Source organism: Dioscorea cayenensis, chromosome 14, assembly GCF_009730915.1.
Source record: "Dioscorea cayenensis subsp. rotundata cultivar TDr96_F1 chromosome 14, TDr96_F1_v2_PseudoChromosome.rev07_lg8_w22 25.fasta, whole genome shotgun sequence".
Lineage (NCBI taxonomy): Eukaryota > Viridiplantae > Streptophyta > Magnoliopsida > Dioscoreales > Dioscoreaceae > Dioscorea > Dioscorea cayenensis.
In genome coordinates, this window is record NC_052484.1 from 2,976,109 (window position 1) to 2,997,640 (window position 21,532).

General features: G+C 30.9%; 3 protein-coding genes and 1 pseudogene across 3 annotated transcripts; 1 reads left to right on the forward strand and 3 right to left on the reverse strand.

The window, feature by feature from the left end:
- Positions 1 to 2,609: 2,609 nt before the first annotated feature.
- Positions 2,610 to 4,243, reverse strand: LOC120276320 (putative uncharacterized protein DDB_G0287975). The gene is made up of 2 exons (XM_039283044.1): positions 3,842 to 4,243; positions 2,610 to 2,770 (listed from the first exon to the last, which is right to left on the reverse strand). Exons 1-2 carry the CDS (start codon positions 4,197 to 4,199, stop codon positions 2,736 to 2,738), a joined length of 393 nt encoding a protein of 130 aa, XP_039138978.1. The 5' UTR covers positions 4,200 to 4,243; the 3' UTR covers positions 2,610 to 2,735.
- A 2,288-nt stretch (positions 4,244 to 6,531) lies between these two features.
- On the reverse strand, positions 6,532 to 7,504 carry LOC120275617. The gene is made up of 2 exons (XM_039282244.1): positions 7,184 to 7,504; positions 6,532 to 7,086 (listed from the first exon to the last, which is right to left on the reverse strand). Exons 1-2 carry the CDS (start codon positions 7,502 to 7,504, stop codon positions 6,532 to 6,534), a joined length of 876 nt encoding a protein of 291 aa, XP_039138178.1.
- A 606-nt stretch (positions 7,505 to 8,110) lies between these two features.
- LOC120275618 (zinc finger MYM-type protein 1-like) lies at positions 8,111 to 8,470 on the reverse strand. Its single transcript, XM_039282245.1, has one exon. The coding sequence runs from the start codon at positions 8,468 to 8,470 to the stop codon at positions 8,111 to 8,113; it is 360 nt and encodes a 119-aa protein (XP_039138179.1).
- Positions 8,471 to 10,917: 2,447 nt separating this feature from the next.
- On the forward strand, positions 10,918 to 14,314 carry LOC120276516 (annotated as a pseudogene).
- Positions 14,315 to 21,532: the final 7,218 nt, after the last annotated feature.

The window sequence follows — 21,532 nt, forward strand, 5'->3', positions numbered from 1 at the left end:
AGTGACTTGTTTGTGAAAATTGCTAATGACTTTTAACTGAAAGACTTTCAGAACAAAACCAAAATTCATGAGAAAAACCCGATATTTCGACAAAGTTGAGTGATTTATCAAAAAAAAATTAACCGACTAAAATCACATATATATATATATATATATATATATATATATATTTATTTATTATATTTTATTGTTTTTATGGTTTTATATTTTACCTTTTTTATCTTTTTTATCTTTTTCATTATCTTTTATTTTTTTATTTTTTATCTTTTATTATCTTTTATTATTTTTATCCTTTTTATCTTTTATTTATTTTTTTATCTTTTATCTTTTCTTTTTTTCTTTTAATTCTTTATTTTTTCTTTCTATAGAAAAGTATTTTTAAAAATTTTATATTAAATAATTATAAACTCAACCCAAAAAATAGAATAAGATAATCTCATTCCATTACAAAGTAGTGAACAGAACCTCATTTCCATCAATTTTTTTTAAAATTTTTTTTACGACCCTTCTTTTAACCAAACACATAAAACTGAAAACTTCACTTGAAACTTTCATTTCAACACTTGACTTCTACCAAAGGTTGGTGTATGTGATAGTCTCTAACTCCTCTTATATAAGACGTGCTTGTTGCATATTTGTCAAAAGAAAGATTGATAATAAAATATTTTTAAAAAAAAACAAAAATATATGTTCACAAATATCAAAATTTCCAAATTTTGCCATGCAGTATGTAATTTTTAGTTTTTAGAGGAGGTGCAAGTGAAATTAAATGAATTTAAATTTTACAGGGTTGCATATGCAAAATTACCTTCAATTCTTTAAAGGGCCTCTGAAAAATTCAAAGAAGCTTCAATCGAAATGACGAGCTCGGTGATGGCGCTCATAGCCTCGGCCTTCTTCGCGTCGTTGGAGCGCTGCTCCTGCATCAACCTCGGCACATTGGAGAACGATGCCGGCGACGATGACGTTGATGACTCCACCGCTGCCGTTGAGTCTCAGCCCCAAGTTTAATCTGGAAGTCTTCTTTCTCTTCTCTTTTAGGTTTTGTGATTTTATTTGATGCGATTGTGATCAATCGTCTAGTTGTAGATTTGGATCTTGTTTTTTTTTGAATTTTCAAGTATTTAAATAATCTAATTTAGGGTTCAATTGTTCATGGCGTGATAATTTTGGGTTTGGGGTTTTTGGTTTTGGGATGAAGAATAAAAGAGGAAATTAGTAATTAATCATGAACGAACCCTAATTTTATGAGTTTCTTCTGACAATTTAAGGTTGATTATTTTTTGTTTGGTTTTGGGATAAGAGGAAAATCAGTGCTTTTATCATGCAAAAACCCTAATTTTATTAATTTCTCTGGAAAATCTAAGCTTCATAATTTTTGGGTTGGGGTTTTGGGCTAAACACTAGTTCTAATTCATAAATGAACCCTAATTTCATGAATTTCTCTGGAAAAAATTCAAACTTGATAATTTAGAGTTTGGGGTTCTAGGGATGAACCATAAGAAGTTGAAACGAAACCCTAATTTTATTTATTTATTTTTTTGGGGTGGTGTTTGGGATAAACATTAGATCTAATTCATAAACGAACCCTAATTTCATGAATTTCTCTGGAAAAATTCAAACTTGATAATTTAGGGTTTGGGGGTTCTAGGGATGAACCATAAGAGGTAGAAATGGAACCCTAATTTTATGTTTTTTTGGGGGTTTTTGGGATAAAAATTAGTTCTAATTCATAAATGAACCCTAATTCATGAATTTCTCTGGAAAAAAAAATTCAAACTTAATAATTTAGGGTTTGGGGTTCTAGGGATGAACCATAAGAGGTAGAAATGGAACCCTAATTTTATGTTTTTTGGGGTTTTGGGATAAAAATTAGTTCTAATTCATAAATGAACCCTAATTCATGAATTTCTCTGGAAAAAAAATTCAAACTTAATAATTTAGGGTTTGGGGTTCTAGGGATGAACCATAAGAGGTAGAAATGGAACCCTAATTTTATGTTTTTTGGGGTTTTGGGATAAAAATTAGTTCTAATTCATAAATGAACCCTAATTCATGAATTTCTGGAAAAAAAAAATTCAAACTTGATAATTTAGGGTTTGGGGTTCTAGGGATGAACCATAAGAGGTAGAAATGGAGCCCTAATTTTATGGTTTTTTTTTTTGGGTTGTGGGATAAACAATAGTTCTAAATCGTAAATAAACCCTAATTTCATGAATTTCTCTGAAAAAATTCAAATTTGATTATTTAGGGTTTGGGGTCTAGGGATGAACCATAAGAGGTAGAAATTGAACCCTAGTTTTATGTTTTAGGGTTTGCATGATGAATGTTTTGATTAAAGAACCCTAATTTGATCTGAGTTTAGGGTTTTAAGAATTGAGGAACAAAAATATAATGGAATAAAAAATAATAATAATATTGCTTTGAATTTAAGTTTTTGCTCTTTCTTATTGTATCAATTTTGTTTGTCTTTAAACTATTCTATTTTTTTGTTAACTTCAATTCCAATTATTTTCCATTTTTTTGTGAATATTTACAAAATCTCTAATAATAAGTTATCATTGAAACTATAATTTGTATAAAAATAAAAATACAAAAATACAAAAAAATACATAACCCTTGCTTTTCGTAGCCATCCATTGTATTATTTAATATGCATAAAATGTTTCAATTTAACAACTAACAAATACTTTGTTGCATAACTTGGGCATGAGAATATAGTAGACAAAATCAGTCTATGAAGCCGACTTTTTCTCCTTGCATTGTGGCCCTAAATATCAAAAATGAAAATGAAAATGAAAATTCACAAGTATTAACACAAAGGAATATGTCAAGATTCTATCTTATCAAAGCTAAATTTAAATATAAAGATTAATCATCCCATAAATCTTGTAAAGGTTTTCCAAAAAAAAAAAACCACTTTTATATATATATATATATATATATATTGACAAATACGACAAGCACAATAGTCAGGGGCATATGCACAGTCAAAAATTAAACATATGCACAATCAAAAATTAAACATTCTGACTGTGTTGATAATACGAGAATTGAGTTTTGCAAGTCTAAACCAATCTTTTGCATAAAAGTGAATACTTAATCCATTGAGTTGGCCTAATTTTAATTGTTACTTTTATTATGAAAAAAATTTCATATAATTTAATTTGGGATGTTTATTATTTAATTTACCCTCAAATTAACACAAATTAATATAAATGAGGAAACATAATTTCATTTTGCATTATTCCTTTAGCTCTATGCACCTTTGTAATGCCAGAGTTGGTGTTTTTATTACCTTCTATATCTAAAGATTGAAGATTTGAATCAATGGCTTATTCATATTTATCTATTCTAAAATAACTCATAACTGTGAGTTGGTATTTCATTTATTGACTCTATGGCATGCTCACATTTATAAAAAAAAATAATAATAATTAAAAAAAATTATCAAACAGATAATTTGTTTATTTCTCGAGTTTATACTAAATAATAAACAATACAAAACCAAATAACGATTTTATGTTTATTCGTTATGAGTAATTATACATATAAATATATTATGCTACATTTTTCAAGCTAAAAATATATTGGAAGCAAAATAATAAAAAATATATCAAGTAAAGCAAACTTAATAATAACCTTGAATAAAATTTATAAAGAAAATATGTGTGACAAATTCAATAATCAATTTAAATTATTAATAATAATTATAAAAGATAAAACTAATTCATTTTCTCACAAATAAATAGTTTTTTTCCCCTTAAAAATAAAGATGAAAAATCCCTTGAAAAAAAAAATAGAGATTCAAATGGAAGAGAAGAAGAAGAAGAAGACTGACTTGAAATCAGGGCTTTAGGGCGGTTCTTGAAGAGGATTCGATGGCGAACAATGCCAATGACTTCCAATTCTACCCTTGGATTCTTCATCTCCTCATCATCATCATCATTCTTGTGTTTCTTGAGAACCAGCAAGGGTTTCTTGAGGGCAATTTTGGAACCGGAGAGCTCGTGGTAGCCAATGGTGAAGGTGTAGGTTTCTTGCGAGGAAGAGGATGAGCGGCAGAGGTTGCCGATCTCGAGGCCTTCGATGCGTGTTCCGATGGATGACACCTGGCTCTCCACCACGCCCTGGAGCTCCACGATCGCCCATTCTGAGCATCCGCCATTGCCGCACCTGCATTTCACTCTGATCTCCATTTTCGCTCTCTCTCTCTCTCTTTCTTTTATTTTATTTTTTTTTTCTCTGTGTTTATTTATAGTGGTTTTGAGAGTTTGAAAATTTCCCGCCATTTTCTTTGCTTTGGGCGGGAAGGAGGGGTTGTTTATAAAATATTTCGAAAAGAACTCAAGTGGGTCCCAAATTTCCATTTCTGTCACTTTATTATTATTATTTTTATACATGTTATATTTTTTTTATTTTAATTAAATTTTTTGATAAATTATTTTTTACTTTTATTCTGTATCTCTCTCTTTACAACAGGAAAGAGAATAATATATGGAGCTTGCGTAGTTCTTGTGAGGAACGAGTTTGGTGTTAGAAATTTATAAGTTGTGTTACAACTAGGAATGGGGGTGGGGCAGGACGGGGTGGGGAATGGGATCCCCGTCCCCATCCCCGCTCTCCACGGGGCGGGGATTCCCCGGTTAAAATTCCCCGCGGGGAAAAAATCCTCCCCCGCTCACTCTCCCGCGGGGATCCCCGCCCCACGGGGAATTCCCGCCCCGCCCAAAATATTAATATAAAAATTTTCTATAAATAACTATAATATTTCTAATGCATTTATGTTACACATGCTAAAGATGCTATATACAATTGAAAATAAAAAATATAATGTATGATGAAAAAATCTAGACAAATGGATATTTGAATAAAAAAATATAATGCTTATATGTACCAACACATGGATATTTGAATAAAAAAAATCTAGACAAATTACAATTACATAATTATCCAATTCATTTAAATTCAATGTTGTCAGACCCGGACCGGCCCGGCCGGTTCAACCGGAAAACCCGGGAACCGGCCATGTGGCCGGCCCGGGTATACCCCATTGAATCGGGTATGGAAAAACCCGGTGTTAACCTTGTTGACCCGGCCGGGTCAATCGGGTCACAATATTAGAGTTTTTTTTACAATTTTAATAATTTATTATTATTTTTTCATTAGAAAATACAAAATCATGTATATTTATTAATATTATTTTTAATTTATAATCAATGAATGGAATTACAAAAAATATATATATATCATAAATATACCAACAAAAAAATTAGCATTTAAAAATAAAATTTATTAATATGTTATGTAAATACTAAATACTTTCTAAAATTTAATTTATTAAAAAAATAAAACAATAAATGAGTGTAATTTTATTATAAAATATAAAAATAAAATATTCTAACTAAATAAAAAACTAAAATTCCACTTAACAAGAACGATATAAAATAAAATTAAAAAGTAAAAAAAATAACTAAAAGTGATACATGTTCACTTTTAAATAAGCCACATACGTAATTTAGGTCATGGCTTTTGCTATCGCTGTGGTACTTACTATGAAGGATTATTCAAGAGTACAAAATTAGATCTCACACATTTTTTCTTTGGTGTGTCACATCTATAACAATACTTAAAGAATTTTACAATAATTTTACTAGAGAACGATTACATTCACTTCCTCTTAATTACTCCTTTACTTTTCATAACAACTCTTATGAACGTATACACATTTTGACATCCAAAGATCTTCCCTTTTTATAAGCAAAGATTTTAAATAAAAACAACACTTAGGTGGCTCTAATTACACACAATGGTGGCTTCAAAAGTCAATAATAATGACTACTAACCATTAACATGGCTGCAATGTCAAAATTAATGGCTACTAACAATTAACATGAGTGAGATTTTTTTTATTATTATTTGAACACATGGGCAACTAAATTTATCTTAATTTTTTTAACATTTGTATCGGTTGGATGACAATCCAACTACTCTTCTCACACAATTCCCAAACAAAAAAAAATATATAATAACCCTCTCCTTGGTCTATCCAACTCTCTCACTTTCTTTTTCTCTTATGTTTTTTTTTTTATTTTTATATGTGCTCGTTCTATGGATGTCTGTAGATAACTTATATTATATATATATACTTATTTAAAAAATTATATTTATAACTAACTCATTATTTATTTAAATATCAAAATTACCTAAAATACTGTTATTTTATGGAATAATTTTAATAAGCAAATTGCAAAAATACCAAAATTTATTTATTCTACTATTTTAGTTAACAAAGTTGAGAAAGAGAATCGCATGCCATAAGAAAGGGATCTACAAAATATTCAAATAAGGTGATCATATGCAACTTCAAAGTATTTTTTTAATTAAGAAAAAAACAAATGTACAAGGAGTTAGAGATACAACAATAGGTCCACTAGACATGGATAACAAATGAAAACAAAGAAAACCGTTAAACAAAAAACTACAACTACATGAAAAGAAGGAGCCCTCCTGAATAAAAATGGTAGAAGCTCAGCAAAGAGTCTTTGATGTAGTATCTTGTGTTAGCATTATTCGATAGCTCTGCAAACATTGTAGGATCGCCTCATTATCAATAGTTGCAAAAACCTCTTTCTCAATATAGACAATCATGTTATCATTCATCCACTCGTCTCCCATTTTGTTACGCAAGTCAGTTTTCACAATATTCATTGCCGAAAATGCCCTCTCAACACTAGCTGTTGCAACTAGCAAAACCAATGGCAGCTCAATAAGACGATAAACGAGGGGGAAAATAGTACATTTGCCAATATCAACCATCTTTATAGCAAAATCTCCCAAGTCCCCGATATTTGCAAAATCATCATCATGTCGCACATCATAAATGAAAGTAGCAAGTTGATCCTCAAGCATCATACGTTCAATCACTGAGAAGTCTTCAGGGTACAACTCTGCAAGATGGAGTAGCTTATGGATGTTGAATTTAGAAAATGAGTTCTTAGGATCAAAGCATGATACCAAAAGAAGTAACTCCGTGCTAGCTTCAGGAAAGCGGTTGAGCATTTCTTGAGAAATCAAATTAATAACCTAACATTGAAATAATGATAAAATAGAGAGAAAATATTAATAAAAAGAATAAATTAATGAGATTTATAAAACTATAATAAATACAAAAAATAATTACCTCACAAAAAATCTCTACACGATAATGGTGAAAATGAGTAATGAATTGTCCTTCCAGCCTAGAACGACCACGAATTGGCATATTATCCTCCATATTAGGCACATCGATTGAGTTCCCCTTACAAAAAGAGGTAACTTCTCCCAAAAACTCCTTCCATCCTGTCTCCCTAAAGTGTTGAAGACGAGCTTTCACCACTTCAATCAATCGCATGGCTTGAACAATATTTTGGTCCTTTTGTTGTAACGCAAGTGACAACTCATTTGTCATCCCCAATAAACGCCTCATCAAGTACATCACAAATACAAACTGATAATTCTCCATTTTTTCAATCAAACTTGTCACTATACCTCTATTATTACTAGAAGTCCCATCATCATGCACATTTTGGAGTACCTCTAAAATTGAGCTCCACATAGAAATTAGCAGGAGAATTGTAGTGTAATGCGATCCCCAACGAGTATCCCCTGGTCATGCTAAACTGGATTCTTGATTTTTTTTTTCTTTACTACTGATTATCTCCGCTTTCTCTAATTGCTCAACCAATCTATCATGATGATGTTACCGAAGTTGATCTCTCCTTTTACATGATGCTTTGATGGCATTAACAATCATATTAACATATTGGAAAAAATCACGCACAATTGGATTCTCTTTAACAACCGCAACAACCACTAATTGTAGTTGGTGAGCAAAACAATGTACATATCTTGCATATGGATTTTCTTTTAAAATAAGTGCTTTCAAACCATTGAATTCACCTCGCATATTTGAAGCCCCATCATATCCGTGCCCTCTTAACCTCGAAAGAGACAACTTGTATTTAGCAAATAAACAATCAATGACATTCTTTAAAGAAATTGCAGAGGTATCAAGCACATGAACCAATGCAAGGAATCACTCTATCACATGTCCATTCTTATTCACATATCATAAAACAACTCTCATTTGTTGCTTTATTGAAGCATCTCGGGCTTCATCAACCATAAGAGAAAAATAATTATCCCCAATATCATCAACAATAACACGTGTAATCTCCATTGCACAAGCATTTGCCAACTCCTTTTGAATTTTTGGGGAAGTCAATTGATTGTTTCCAGGGGCATTTTGATTGACTGTCTTCCAAACTTCTTCATTTCGTAGGCTATACCAATCAAGCAACTCAAGAAAATTGCCTTTGTTTAGTGAATTTGAAGACTCATCATTTCCACGGAAAGGTAAACCTTGCTTCAAGAGAAAACAAGTCACACTTAAAATTGCCGTCAAATGAATACGATATGCAACCTCCATCTCATGTGAATGTGTAGCCAACAAGTGTGACACACTTTGTCTTTGACTTTGGAACCCTTGAAATTTTACTCTTGCATCATTATACATACTATTTATGGTACCGATATGTTCTACAAATCTTTCCAATGCTTTTTTCCAATTATTGAATCCCATTTTAGTGAATGCATCTTTTCCCATTCGACTTCCTCTACTTATCTTGAAAAGATAACACCAAAAACAAAATGCCGCATCTTTTGTCATACTATACTCCAACCATGGATGTTGTTTAAACCAAGCATCTTGAAAACTTCTCTTTTATTTGCTATAATCTTTTTGTGGAAAATTGTGGCCAATTGGTTGACATGGGCCTCTATTCAAATACTCTCTTCTAACTTGATCTATAATTCCAATATCAAAGTCTTCAATTGGTTTTCGTATCCGGGGTCACTAATAATGTTGTTGAAATTAAAATTTGTATTAATGTTCTCCTCGCTTGATTTAGAATCCAATGGTAGTTTAGGAGTATTTGATGACTCTCCACTCTTTGGTCTTTTGATCAAAAATTTGTCCATGATCTATAAAAAAAATAAGTAAAAAAAACTTAAATTATAGACTATAAAAAAATAACAAGCAAAAAAGTTAATCATGACACAACTAACATCATTAGAAGAATCAAACACAAAATTGGTTGAACATGGTAATGCTAACATTCATGCATCTAAATGATTGAATATGTCTTATGAAACCAATTTTGTTATGTTATTGAATCCATTTTGTTATGTGTCAATGAATATGAAACCTTAGGCAATTAGTATAACTTGTCTTATTAAAGTCTATCTTGTTATACATTTTGCTATATAGGTTTAACACTAAACATTATTTAATTATACACATATACATTATGATATATATTAATATTTGATATTCTCAACATTTTAACTCATTGAGACATTTAATCAAACACATTGTGGGCATATTTATAAAAGTGAAGTTTAACATTCATGTTCTATTTTTTCACCCATGAATTTTTCATTCTTATTTCAAGGAGTAATACATTCATTCTCATGGCAATAATAAAAATAATACTAATGTAATATATTCACTATTATCTCCAAGACTCTAGGATAGTTAGACTCCAAGCAACCAATATTCAAGATTTTGAAATCAGGAAACAGAATTTCAAGGAGCTGTTTTGATAACTTGTAGCCCCATGTGCTGGCCGGCCCACAACCACAAGGATTTTTGCTTTTAGTTTTTTATTCAGTTACATTAGTTTTTTTATTTTTTTCCCATTAAAGTCTTAAAGAAATTAATGAAAATTTGAAAAAAAGGGCTGAAGTAGTGAAGTTGATAAATGGGGCCGGTTATAATTAAGTTGTGGGCCCACATCACATGCTAAGCAACTCAATATCATTGAAGTTCAAGCCATCATCATTCATGATTCATCTATTCATGAGCAGCATCTTCATCCTCATCCAAGACTTCAACTTCAAGTCTCATGACTCCTATGATCCCATGATCCCATGATTCCCATCAATTGCTTTGCTAATTGCCGAAGAAGGGCTGGCGGTTGCCATCGGCCGGGAACGTCGAGCAAAGCTGCAAAGGAGGGCTTGAAGCTTGCCGCTGGTTGGGTTGCTCGGCCACCAAGGAGGCTGACCGGCCTCCAAGAGGGGGCTGGTTTTTGGGTCTTCCGACCACTAAAGAAGACCACCGATGGCTGAGGGGAGGCTGAAACCCCTGTTAGCCCCCTTAGTTCCGTCCCTGAATAAACATGTGAAGAATTCTAATCATAAAGGAAAAGGATGGAAGCGTGCGAGATTTAAAAATTCGATCATTTCACTCCAACTAAATTGACATAATAATGGTTTTAGAAGCAAGTCCCAAGTTTGACTTTGAATCTCCAAGGTCTCCAAAAGGTCTATGATAAATGTGGAATTGTTAGGTTGGTCACAGAGTTAACCAAAAAGAGACGAAATACGTGGTAAAGAGATAAGGAAAAATAAATGATCCACTACCTTAATTGCTATATGGCATAAAACACATATAGCAATTTGGGAGTTTGTTATATTTTCTAATAGTCAGATTTTAAAAAAGTAAGAATTCTGTTATCCTAAACTAACCAATTGAAAGTTTTAATTTTGTGAATATAAATACTATTTTAGATAAGTGTGGTAATATAGTATTAAAAGCCACTCATTATTCAATATAATTTTATGTTGAAAGTATAACCATAAGTCTGAGAGTTGTTTTCTTGAAAACACTCTTACACCCTATTAATGACATTTGAGCAATATTTTTTTTATTTTTCTTTATTGTAATTTGTTTCCAGAAGTTTTTTTTTTAATATATATATATATATATATAACAAAGCAATGTTTTAATGCAAACGTAAATATATATATATATATATATAATCAATAATTTCTCTTCTCTTGATTTGAGAGAAAAAGGGTATTTCAGTAATTTTCTATATAAACACAGCAAAGATGATAAAAAGTTAGGGTTTTGCAGCGCTTCCATATTAGCGCTGTGGCGGCCGCGAGAAAACGAGAAGCTCCACAGCGGTGATCCAGTAAGGTTCTCTCTCTTTTCGAAAGATCAAAGTATTCTCTTTGTTTAATTCTATGATCTCAGTGTATTTCATTGGATTTCTGCTTCGAAAACTCAGATTTTGATATATATATATATTTGTTTTTAATCTTCCGCTGTTAAAGTTCTGGTGAGGTTCTCTCGTTTCAATAAATCGAAGCATCTTCTTTGTGTAATTTGATCATTACAATGAACTACAGGGAATTTTTTCTTCGAAAGCTCGGATTTTTATCGATTTTTCGTAATTTTTTTTTTCATTTTTTTCGGTGCTGAAATCTCTAAATGTTCTTCATTGATGTTCATACTTTGTGTTTTTCTAGAGTTTTGTTCAAGCGGCCTCTTATTCATAGATCCATGGCTTTTATGGGATCAGTTCTTATTGTTCTAAAGTTTAATCATCTGCACATAATCTTCACATTATACGTTTTGTTAATGTATATAAACTTGTTTTTTCTTTGATATATCATCATTTCTCTGATGAAAATTGCTCAATAACATTGATTTATGATTTATTATCCTTTTTTTATTATTTATTTATTTATTTATTTTTTTTTTTGTATATACATCAACAAGCTTCCAAGTATGCAGATATTTTATAATTTACTTGAAATGCTTGTTAACTTGAGTTCGAGACTTAGAAATTGCTGCATTGTAAATATCTTTTGTTTTGGGATGGTGTGGATAGTTTATTTTATACTTGGCTTTTGAGTGTAATGGTATGAGATTTGTACTGTATGGAGGATTTTGTTAATACGGTCTGTTTATCATAAGAAATTATAGCTGAAAAATAGTTTTGTAAATTCTGATCTGTTTGAGCAATGTTGATAAATATCGAGTGTTGCATATAACAAAGTATTCATTCAGCACAGAATACTTGACACCCTAAATACGTAGATCGTTGTATTGCTGTCCTTATATAAGGGTGTGCCAAAATTTTGCAGTAAGCAACCATTGATAGGTGGACCATTGATGAGATTCCATAACAGGTCTTTCTTTTGACCCAATCTATTTGTGTAACTTGCTATGATGTTATCTAGAAAAGGAAAGGAAATTGTACCCAACAGCAACTTATATTCAAACCAATGGCTGATGATAGAACTAGAATAGAGATACTTTGTTCCACGTGTTGTGTTTCTAGCAATTTCTGATTTTAATAATCCTTAGCCTGATATTTCTAAATCTGAACAGTGGAAACTCTGGGGCTTTGTAATATTTGATTGATTGCAGTTCTGTATCTTTGATTTACTGTAGAGGCTCTTTATGGATATATTGACATAATGTTCCCAGCAAAAATGATTGTTTTTGCATAGCTCAACTAGTTTTCCATATAATTCAGAAGATTTGTATTGTTTGTCATTCAAAGCAAAATCTGCCTAATGGAAGATGGAACCTACACTGCATGATGTTTACATGGCTTTAAAGATTAAAAGGTTATTTTGTTTTGGGAAATATTATATTGTAGAGCTGTTTTCTTTTAAATTTTTTTTGCCCTTTTTGGGAAGTTAAATTTTTTACCTTGATATAATTTGCTCAAACAGCATATGAGCACAGCACTGTATGTTGAGCATGGTCATAATCTTAATGTAACAACAATGATGTTTATAGAAGATGAGTTATTGCAGTGCTTGTGGAATACAGATTTTAAATTATCTTACTGCCTTTTCTGGTTTTTTTAACTTGTATGTCTCTTATTCCCATATTTATCTCCAGGTGAGTAGTCATGGTCAAGCATAACAACGTTGTGCCTAATGGGCACTTCAAGAAGCACTGGCAAAACTATGTTAAGACTTGGTTTAACCAGCCTGCTCGCAAAACCAGAAGACGCACTGGTACTCTGTCTGTATTTTCAATTGGTTTCTATGTGCTTATCTTTTGTTATTGTAAGTTTATACTCAACTTTAATTTTGTCCATTTATGCATTTGTGATTAATTTTGCAGCAAGACAAAAGAAAGCTGTAAAGATTTTTCCACGGCCAACTGCTGGACCACTCCGGCCTATTGTTCAATGTCAGACTCTGAAGTACAATATGAAACCTAGGGCAGGCAGGGGATTTACGCTTGAGGAACTCAAGGTAATAATCTAAGCATTATATTTTAATATGAGGACTAAACCTTACATGAATATGACAATCTTATGCTTTAATTTCTGATCTAAAAATGTTTCCTTCATAGCAAATTCTGAGATCCTATATACTATTCTATTTCCATGTATATCGTTCAATCATTTAAATAACAAGTAATTTGCTTTTGAAATCTGTTATTTGGAAACCATGTAGGCAGTCAGGAAAGTACCCCACGAAGTTACAATTGTTAGAACCTTTCAGAACTTTGATGTTTTTGAATAGGGCTATTGATTGGTGGTAGTTTAGTTTAGGAGAACATGGAGGTAAAAGACACAGCAATGAATAATAGTTTTAACTTAGCATTTAAGTATAGCTTTTAACAAACAAAACTATTGAGAAAAGCATTTAGAAGTTCACTAATTTTTAAATGTTTCTTTCTCTGATGTGTTTTCACAATACTTGAGTTAGCTAAATTTAAAGCTTCAGCAATTCTTTGCTGTTTACTTTCTGGTAATCTTGATTTCAAAGATGAACTGTTGATCTTCCCTCATCTTTTTACATGGATCATGAAATGCTACATTCATGCTTTGTCTTTCAGGCAGCTGGCATTCCGAAAAAGCTTGCACCGACTATTGGAATTGCGGTTGATCACCGCGGAAGAACCGCCTCCTGGAGGGTCTTCAATCCAATGTCCAGAGGCTGAAGACTTACAAGGCCAAACTTGTTATCTTCCCAAGACGTGCTTGCAAATTCAAGGTTCCTTTCTTTCTTTCCCTCTAAACTTTTGCATTGCTGATGAAATTTACCAAACTGATAAACATCTTCAAATATCTTTTTCAGTCTGGTGATTCTGCACCGGAGGAGCTTGCCACCGCCACTCAGGTCCAAGGCACATACATGCCGATTGTCCGTGAGCAACCTTCGGTCGAGCTTGTGAAGGTGACTGAGGAAATGAAATCATTCAGTGCCTACGGAAAGCTTCGCGTCGAACAGATGAACAAGCGCCAAGTCGGTGCGAGGTTGAAGAAAGCTGCAGAGGCCGAGAAGGACGAAAAGAAGTAGAATCCAATCCCTCACTGTCCTAAAATACTAAACTTATTGCGGTTTATTTCAATTTGACTGTTCTGTTCATCAGTTTTGTTTGTTAAGACTCATGAGATATTAGCAACCTGTTTTGACCTATTTTTTCAATCCACTGTTTTTCCATCCTCACAATTGACTTCTTGTAAGCTCTAGTCTTGTGAAGTGCCTTCAAATCTATTTTTAAAGGAAAACAATTGACTAATACTTCTCAATATTATTTATTAATAATAAAATATTTTTGTATATATTCATCAGGCCTAAATTCCATTTTTATAAAACCATTTATTAACCATAATTTAAATTTTTCAACTCCAAATATAAATCAGTTATTTGAGAAGGAAAAAGGAAAAATATTTGTTAAATTTAAAAAAAAAGACAAGTTTATCTGATGATGCCACAACACATGAACAAACCAAACACACAAATCCACATCACATGACCTCCACAACTTTCTTGCAAGTAATCCATCGTCTTCTTCCACATGAACATATACAAAAATTGAATCCCTAATCCTTGCCTTCCATTGACACTCTGCAATCCCTCTCCTCCAATGTCACTCCCCACCACACCTCTCCCCATCTCTCCTTTCTCCTCACAAATCCCCTCTCCATTCACCAAAAACAAGGCCACTCCATGGTATGATCCTTCTCTCTTCCCTTCTTCTTGCTTCCAATTGTTCTCATCTGTTTCTTGTTTCTTTTCTCAGGATCAATTCAGAGGTTGCACATCAAAAGCACTGATGTTGGTGTTGTCAATGGAGTTGCTAAGAAAAGGTATACATATATATGTATATATTTTTGGTGAAAGAGATGGCATTGTGTGTTAATTTCCATCAGGATTGACAGGAAAATTGTGGAGCATTTAATGTTGGTGAAAGCCAAGGAGGAGTTATCAGATGTTGAAGAAAAGAACATGCTTGATTACTTGTATACATCACAGTACCATATGAGTGGAATCCTTGCAATTTCACTTGGTAACTCTCATGTTTGTTTCCCAAAATTTTGTTTATCTAGTTTGAATTTTTAAATCATTGGAAATATTGGATGTGCAGGTGGTGTGGAGGAATTGAATGTTGATAATATTACTCATGTGGTTTATATGAGATTTCAGAGAAAGGAAGACCTTGCCAAGTTTTATGTTAATGATTCATATTTGGGAATTCTTAAGGAGCATGTTAAACCACATTGCTATGTATGCCCTGGCATGTAATCACTTATCCAGTTCCTTGGCTCCCTTATTTTTAAATTTTCGGAAAAATTACCATCTTGCTATGTTTGTCTGCTCTAATTATGATGGGTTGATTGTCTTGTAGGGGTTGATTTCTTTGGACTATGAATCTGAGTAGAAGATGATATCATGCCCATATTTCGAGAGGAGAGGTTAGGTTTATGTTCTGTATGAATACAGTTTCAATTACATTACTTGATTTAAAAGATGCTATCATTTGATGTATGCATGAACTGGATTATGTGAAATCGATGTTTTTGGTATTCATTCTTGTAATTTGATTGAACAGGAGTTTAACTATGGGGTGGAGTGTGTATTGTTGATTTCATTCTCTGATAACGCGAGCAGACATGCCGTCGAAGAGGCATTAGATACTCTTCGGAGTTTGATTGCGGAATACAGTTCCTTTTGATTGTACAAAGCAACCCAGGTATCCATGATTAAAAATTACTCAGCTTATTAACAAATTGCACATGATACAGCAGTGATGAAAAGTTATGATTTATTTCAGTTTGAGACATAAATCTAGAAATAATTGTATAGCCATAGCGATTTCGTTTATTCCTGAATTCACTTGAAAGTCTTGAAAGATAATAATTGGCATACTCTAAACCATTTCAACACTTGTCTTTCAATTGGATTGTGACAATTAATTACAATCGGCGATGAACTTGTGTTACTTGGATGAGTATGGTCTGTGGGGAGTGGGCGAAAGTGATGGATGCTAATGAGCATTGACCCAAAACCTCAAATGTTAACAGAGTACAATTTAATTGTTGTTGTTGTTTAATGTTGTTTTATGGCGCTCAATTTAAATTTCATAGAGTTATTTTTAGAGAGTGACAATCATCGCCATTCAAACTGAAGGACAGGCTATGTATATCAGTGGAAAACATAAAGCTTTTAATTCAACTGTTTATGTATGAACAGCATGTTTGCTGAAACATATTGAGAAATTTCTTGCACTTATCATCTTGAAATTTATTTGTTCTCGTGCTGAATTTTTTTACTTAGATTAATTTTCACAATCAGTAAAAATTTCAGGTCAAATTTTCAACGTCACAGATAGCGAATACACATGCTGCAGTCATACAGCTTTCCATCTCGTAGGATTGTTTTCTTGTTTGTTTATGTTTAGCTGATAATTACTCGAAAATTTGAAATCACATTAGTTTCTTTTTGCGAGAAACTGGAACAAAACTTATCAATTTTGGAAATATGAGTTAAATCTTCACTTTGTGCTTATGGTCTTCTGCAGTTGAAGACTTGGAGATGTTCAAAGGCAGCTCTGATTACAAGGACGTAAGAACACTAAACCTTCGAGTATAAATCTTTCTCATCCTTCTCTTTTTCTAAAGTACGAAAAATACTCATTGTCAAAAGGCTTTGCATTCCGAGAGAAATCCGCATTTGTAACTCATAGCAACACAATTAGATAATATAATTCTTTCACTAATTTCCATATCGAACTTAGACATGCAGTAATCAGTAATATATGTCTCAATAATCATCGAGGCATTTGCAGTTCTTGAAGTAAAGAGTGAGATATTCAGTAGTATAATCCCTGAGCTATCAGAAAAATTGGCGAAAAGTTTTATAGTTCACTTGTGTAGATTTGTTTTTCAATTACATCGAGGCTTTCTTCGGTTCATCGAGAAAAACAAGTTTCTTTTCTGCATAGCTTGTTTTATCATTCTGTGGTATCAAAATTGGATAAATTTCTCAATTAAATTTTTCTGAAAAACTGCAGATGTGGAGATTGAAATTCAGAAGTGACAAGGAAAGCTTTGTTGATATATTTTGTTGTTGATCCTATTGGCACTGAGCTTATGTAGTTAACAATAGTACTACTAATCATGTAATGACTTCACATTCTTCTTTAATTGTATACCATGTTCTTTATATTTTCCTTGTTCTACCCCTCTTTCTTTCTTTTTTTTCTTTATATATAATTAATTAATTTGCAACTCTCTCTCTTTTTTTTCTTTATATATAATTAATTAATTTGCAACTCTCTCTCTCTCTCTCTCTCTCTCTCTCTCTCTCTCTCTATATGTGTATATATATAGAGGCATTAGTATCATGGACGCATGTAGATAATTACTAACGTGATGAGCAGTCGTTAATTCAATATTAAATACTGAGTTCTTGTTTGGAGCAGTATAACTATATGCTTCTCTGTTGAGTCAATGCATGGAATTAGATCATGTCCCAACCCGTGACTGAGTTGGGCAAGTCCAGTAGATTTTTACTCATGGACTTTCATAAATAATATTTTTGCCATATATATATATATATATTGTTTGTATTAGTATTATATATATATATATATATATATATATATATATATATATATATATATATATGTGTGTGTGTGTGTTGGTTGTATTAGTATTGATCAATCAAAGGTTGGTTTGCTAAAGATCATTTGGGGATTGGGCAATTTTCTTAACAAGATGATTATTCCTAATAATTAGTGTTGGTTTCCAAAATTCAAACTTATAAATTTGGTGGGATTTTATTTCAAAATAAGCTAATGATTGTTAGAAGTAAATTAAATATATTATTTTGATTTGATTTGACATTGTTTGCTAACAAGTGTGTGGCTATCAATATACTCTAATATTTAAAATTACTTTTATACCTTTGTAAAACATCAATTTTTAAGATTTATATCCTTTGATGGCAAAGAGACTTAAAACCAAGAATATATATATATATATATATATATATATATATATATATATATATATATATATATATATATATATAATATATATATATATATTTTATTCAAATGTTAAGGAATTTCTAACTATTGATAAACTTCTCAATTTATTCAATTGTAACATTTTAAACATTAAAAACATAAAATAACTTGTCTGAATTCCAAATTCTAGAATGCAAAATCTTTCATTTAACTTAAAGAAGAAGACAAAAAGTTGTGCACAAGTTCAACAAAATTCCACAAACTTTTTGTTTTCTTCTCAATATTTAAAACAAAGTAAAATCCAAGAAACCTTTCCCCCACATTGACTCTTATCAACACCAAACCAAAAAAGAAAGAAAACAAGGAAGACTAAATTAAAACAAGAAAAATAAACAACATATAAGACTCTAAATGGTATATAACAAAGTCACAGAAATATAAAAGATTAATTATGGAAGGATTTGGACCTTGAGGAACTAATCTTTTGGAGACTCCATAAAGAGGATGAACAGGATCATCACCATTGAAAGAGCTTGAAGGAGAGAAAGACATGGATGGAGAGGAATAATGATCATGATGATGATGCACTACTTCTTCTTTTTCATTGCTTGTATTAGTACTAGAACTAGGCTTGAAATCCTTGTCTTTTATAGACCTTGCATGAGTTACATCAAAGTGAAGAATAACAAGGAACATAAGTATGAAGATGAAGGAGCATAACAACATGGGTTGTAGATGAAGAAGGTTTTTGAGCTTCATTTGAGAGAGAGAGAGAGAGAGAGGATTGTGAGGTGGTAGGCATGTGAGGGTGGAGGAGAGTTTAATATGGGGACAGATGCTTTGAAGGTGGGGAAGACAACCAAGAAGAGAGAGAGAGAGAGAGAGAGAGAGAGAGAGAGAAGAATAGTGGAATGGATTGGTATATGAGGAAAATTAATAAGAAAGAGGAATAGTGGATTGGATTAGTATATGTATAATTATTGAGAAATATTTGCATTTCTCCCAAAAAAATAGGAAGTACTTTTCTACCCTTGTAAAAATGATATTTGTTTACAGGGAAAAGTATATATATAAAAAAAAACTTGTTGTTTTCAACTTTTGCAAAATAAGAGTAGAATTATTTTTATATTTTTATAATATGTGGTTTCATGGTTTATGATGATGTTTTTAACTTTTTGTGAGAGCGAAAATCCTTTCGTTTATATATAAAAATCACTAGTTGTTATAAAAAATATGATTTTTCATGTATACTATATTTGATTTTTGGGATTTAAGTTGTTTGGCGAGAAATTAATAAAACTTAATATATATATATATATATATATATTAATTACTTTTAAATGAGAAATGAGTGTCTAGTATAGGTGTTTATTAAAAACATTAGCGACCTGTGCGTCTATGGCGTCCCTTGACGGGGCGCTAGTCATTTCTGTTGTAAAAATTATTAAAAATTAGAGGGTGTTTTTGCCTATAAAAATTTTTGTTAAAAATATAGAAAAAATTATGCAATTGAGTTAAGAGATCTCCAAATCACTTTACAACTATTAACAGGTTTTTAATTTTTTATGTCATTGTCCATATGCAGATAAGAACAACAAATTAGAAAATGACTTTGAAAAAATGAAAATTCCTTCGATATCTTATGAAAATGAATAGTTATTAATACACCCTCATAAATCATATTAATTTATATATTTTTTACAAATGCATTTTTATTTTTTTATATATCCTAATTAACGATTCAAAATCAACATACACATTATATATATATATTATATATACAATAATTGATTTTTTAATTTTAATTTTATTTCTCAATACAAATGAAGTGAAAATAAGTTAAATAATAGTCTATTTTTCAATAAAAATTTTTGTAGTTAAATTTTTGATCAAATTAAGGTGTATATAAGTAAACAAAAAATGATTCTCTAAAAGTAAACAAAAAAATGATTATATATATATATATATATATATATATATATATATATATATATATATATATATAAGTAAAAATATTTTAACAATTGTATATAAGCAATTGTCTATTTTTGTTAGGGTATGTAAGGGAACAAATAACCTAAAAAAAAAAAGGAAGTAAATTAATGGAATAGTAGATTGGATTAGTATATATGTATAAGAATAACACAAAAGAAAGTGAGAGATTGAGGAGCTTTGTCATGATGAAAGATGGAAAAAAATAAGCCTGTTGACCAAAGTAGTGGGATATGAGTTCCACTTCCATTTTGGCTCTTTTTGCATGCACTTCTCTTATTATTATTATTATTATTATTATTATTATTATTTACTTTTATATTTTATGATAATAGGAATAAATAATATTTTATTTGTTGAATGGTGTGGTCAATGATTGATGGGTAAAAATAATTTTTATACATGATATGTGACATAAATAAATTGTCCATATCCACATTCATATTCACATTGAGTATCACGTTAGCTTCAACAATAATCATTGGGCACAAAGTTTAGAATTAAAAAATTGCTTAATGAAGGGGTCAAAATCACCATATTCCATTGATAATATATATAGCATAATTAACAAGTATTATATGTTTATACATGTCATCTCAATCGCATAATAAATTAACAGAATACGATATCTATACATGTCATCTTAATGACAGAATAAATTAACAGAATACGATATTTGTACAAGTCATCTCAATTGCATAATTAATAAGCATAAATAAATATGCATGCTTAGAGTTATAGTAATTTTATCAATAATTACGCTAGACTAATCTTAATACTTAGACAAATGGATGGGATGGGATGGGATGGGTATTTACAAGATTATATATGTACATCTTCACATATGTATATAATCTATTCTATCAAAAGATTAAAATTAAATCTGTATATTTATATTATTAGTTTTTAAAAATTAAAAAAATAGTATGGATTTAAAGGATATAAATAAAGAGGCGATCTTATTTTTCTTTGAATAGATTTCTAAAATAGATCTCTTGAATAGGGTTTTCAGTATAATATGGATCTTTGTCATCTAGCATACTCATCGTTATTTTTTTATAAAGAAATTTTAAATTTGAGCTTTAAAAATTCTTAAATTCTTAAAAATTTAAAAATTATAAAAGCTATATCTAAAAATCATGACTTTCAATTCACTACAAAATCTATACTAAAAATCTAAAAATTTAAACCCTAAATAATAAATACTTAAAGCCTAAAACCATAGTGCTAAACTCTAAAGCCCTCGATCACTGTCACTAGCACTAAACAAGAAATCACAAACCCCTGCGAGGGTTTGTGATTTTCGATTAGGGTTTAGGGAAAAGAATTCGAGTTTATCGTTTAAATGTTTATCTTTTACGATTAAATGTTTAAATTTAGAATATAAATAATAAAGAAATTAAATTCTTTTTCAAA

Excerpts from the sequence above, each read along its gene's own strand:
- LOC120276320 (XM_039283044.1), bottom strand. The coding sequence starts at position 4,199 with ATGGAGATCAGAGTGAAATGCAGGTGCGGCAATGGCGGATGCTCAGAA. Across the intron at positions 2,771-3,841 it reads CCCTAAAGCCCTGATTTCAA|GGCCACAATGCAAGGAGAAA; the intron begins GTCAGTCTTCTT and ends TTTGATATTTAG.
- LOC120275617 (XM_039282244.1), bottom strand. The coding sequence starts at position 7,504 with ATGGAGAATTATCAGTTTGTATTTGTGATGTACTTGATGAGGCGTTTA. Across the intron at positions 7,087-7,183 it reads GTGTAGAGATTTTTTGTGAG|GTTATTAATTTGATTTCTCA; the intron begins GTAATTATTTTT and ends TTTCAATGTTAG.
- LOC120275618 (XM_039282245.1), bottom strand. The coding sequence starts at position 8,470 with ATGGAGGTTGCATATCGTATTCATTTGACGGCAATTTTAAGTGTGACT.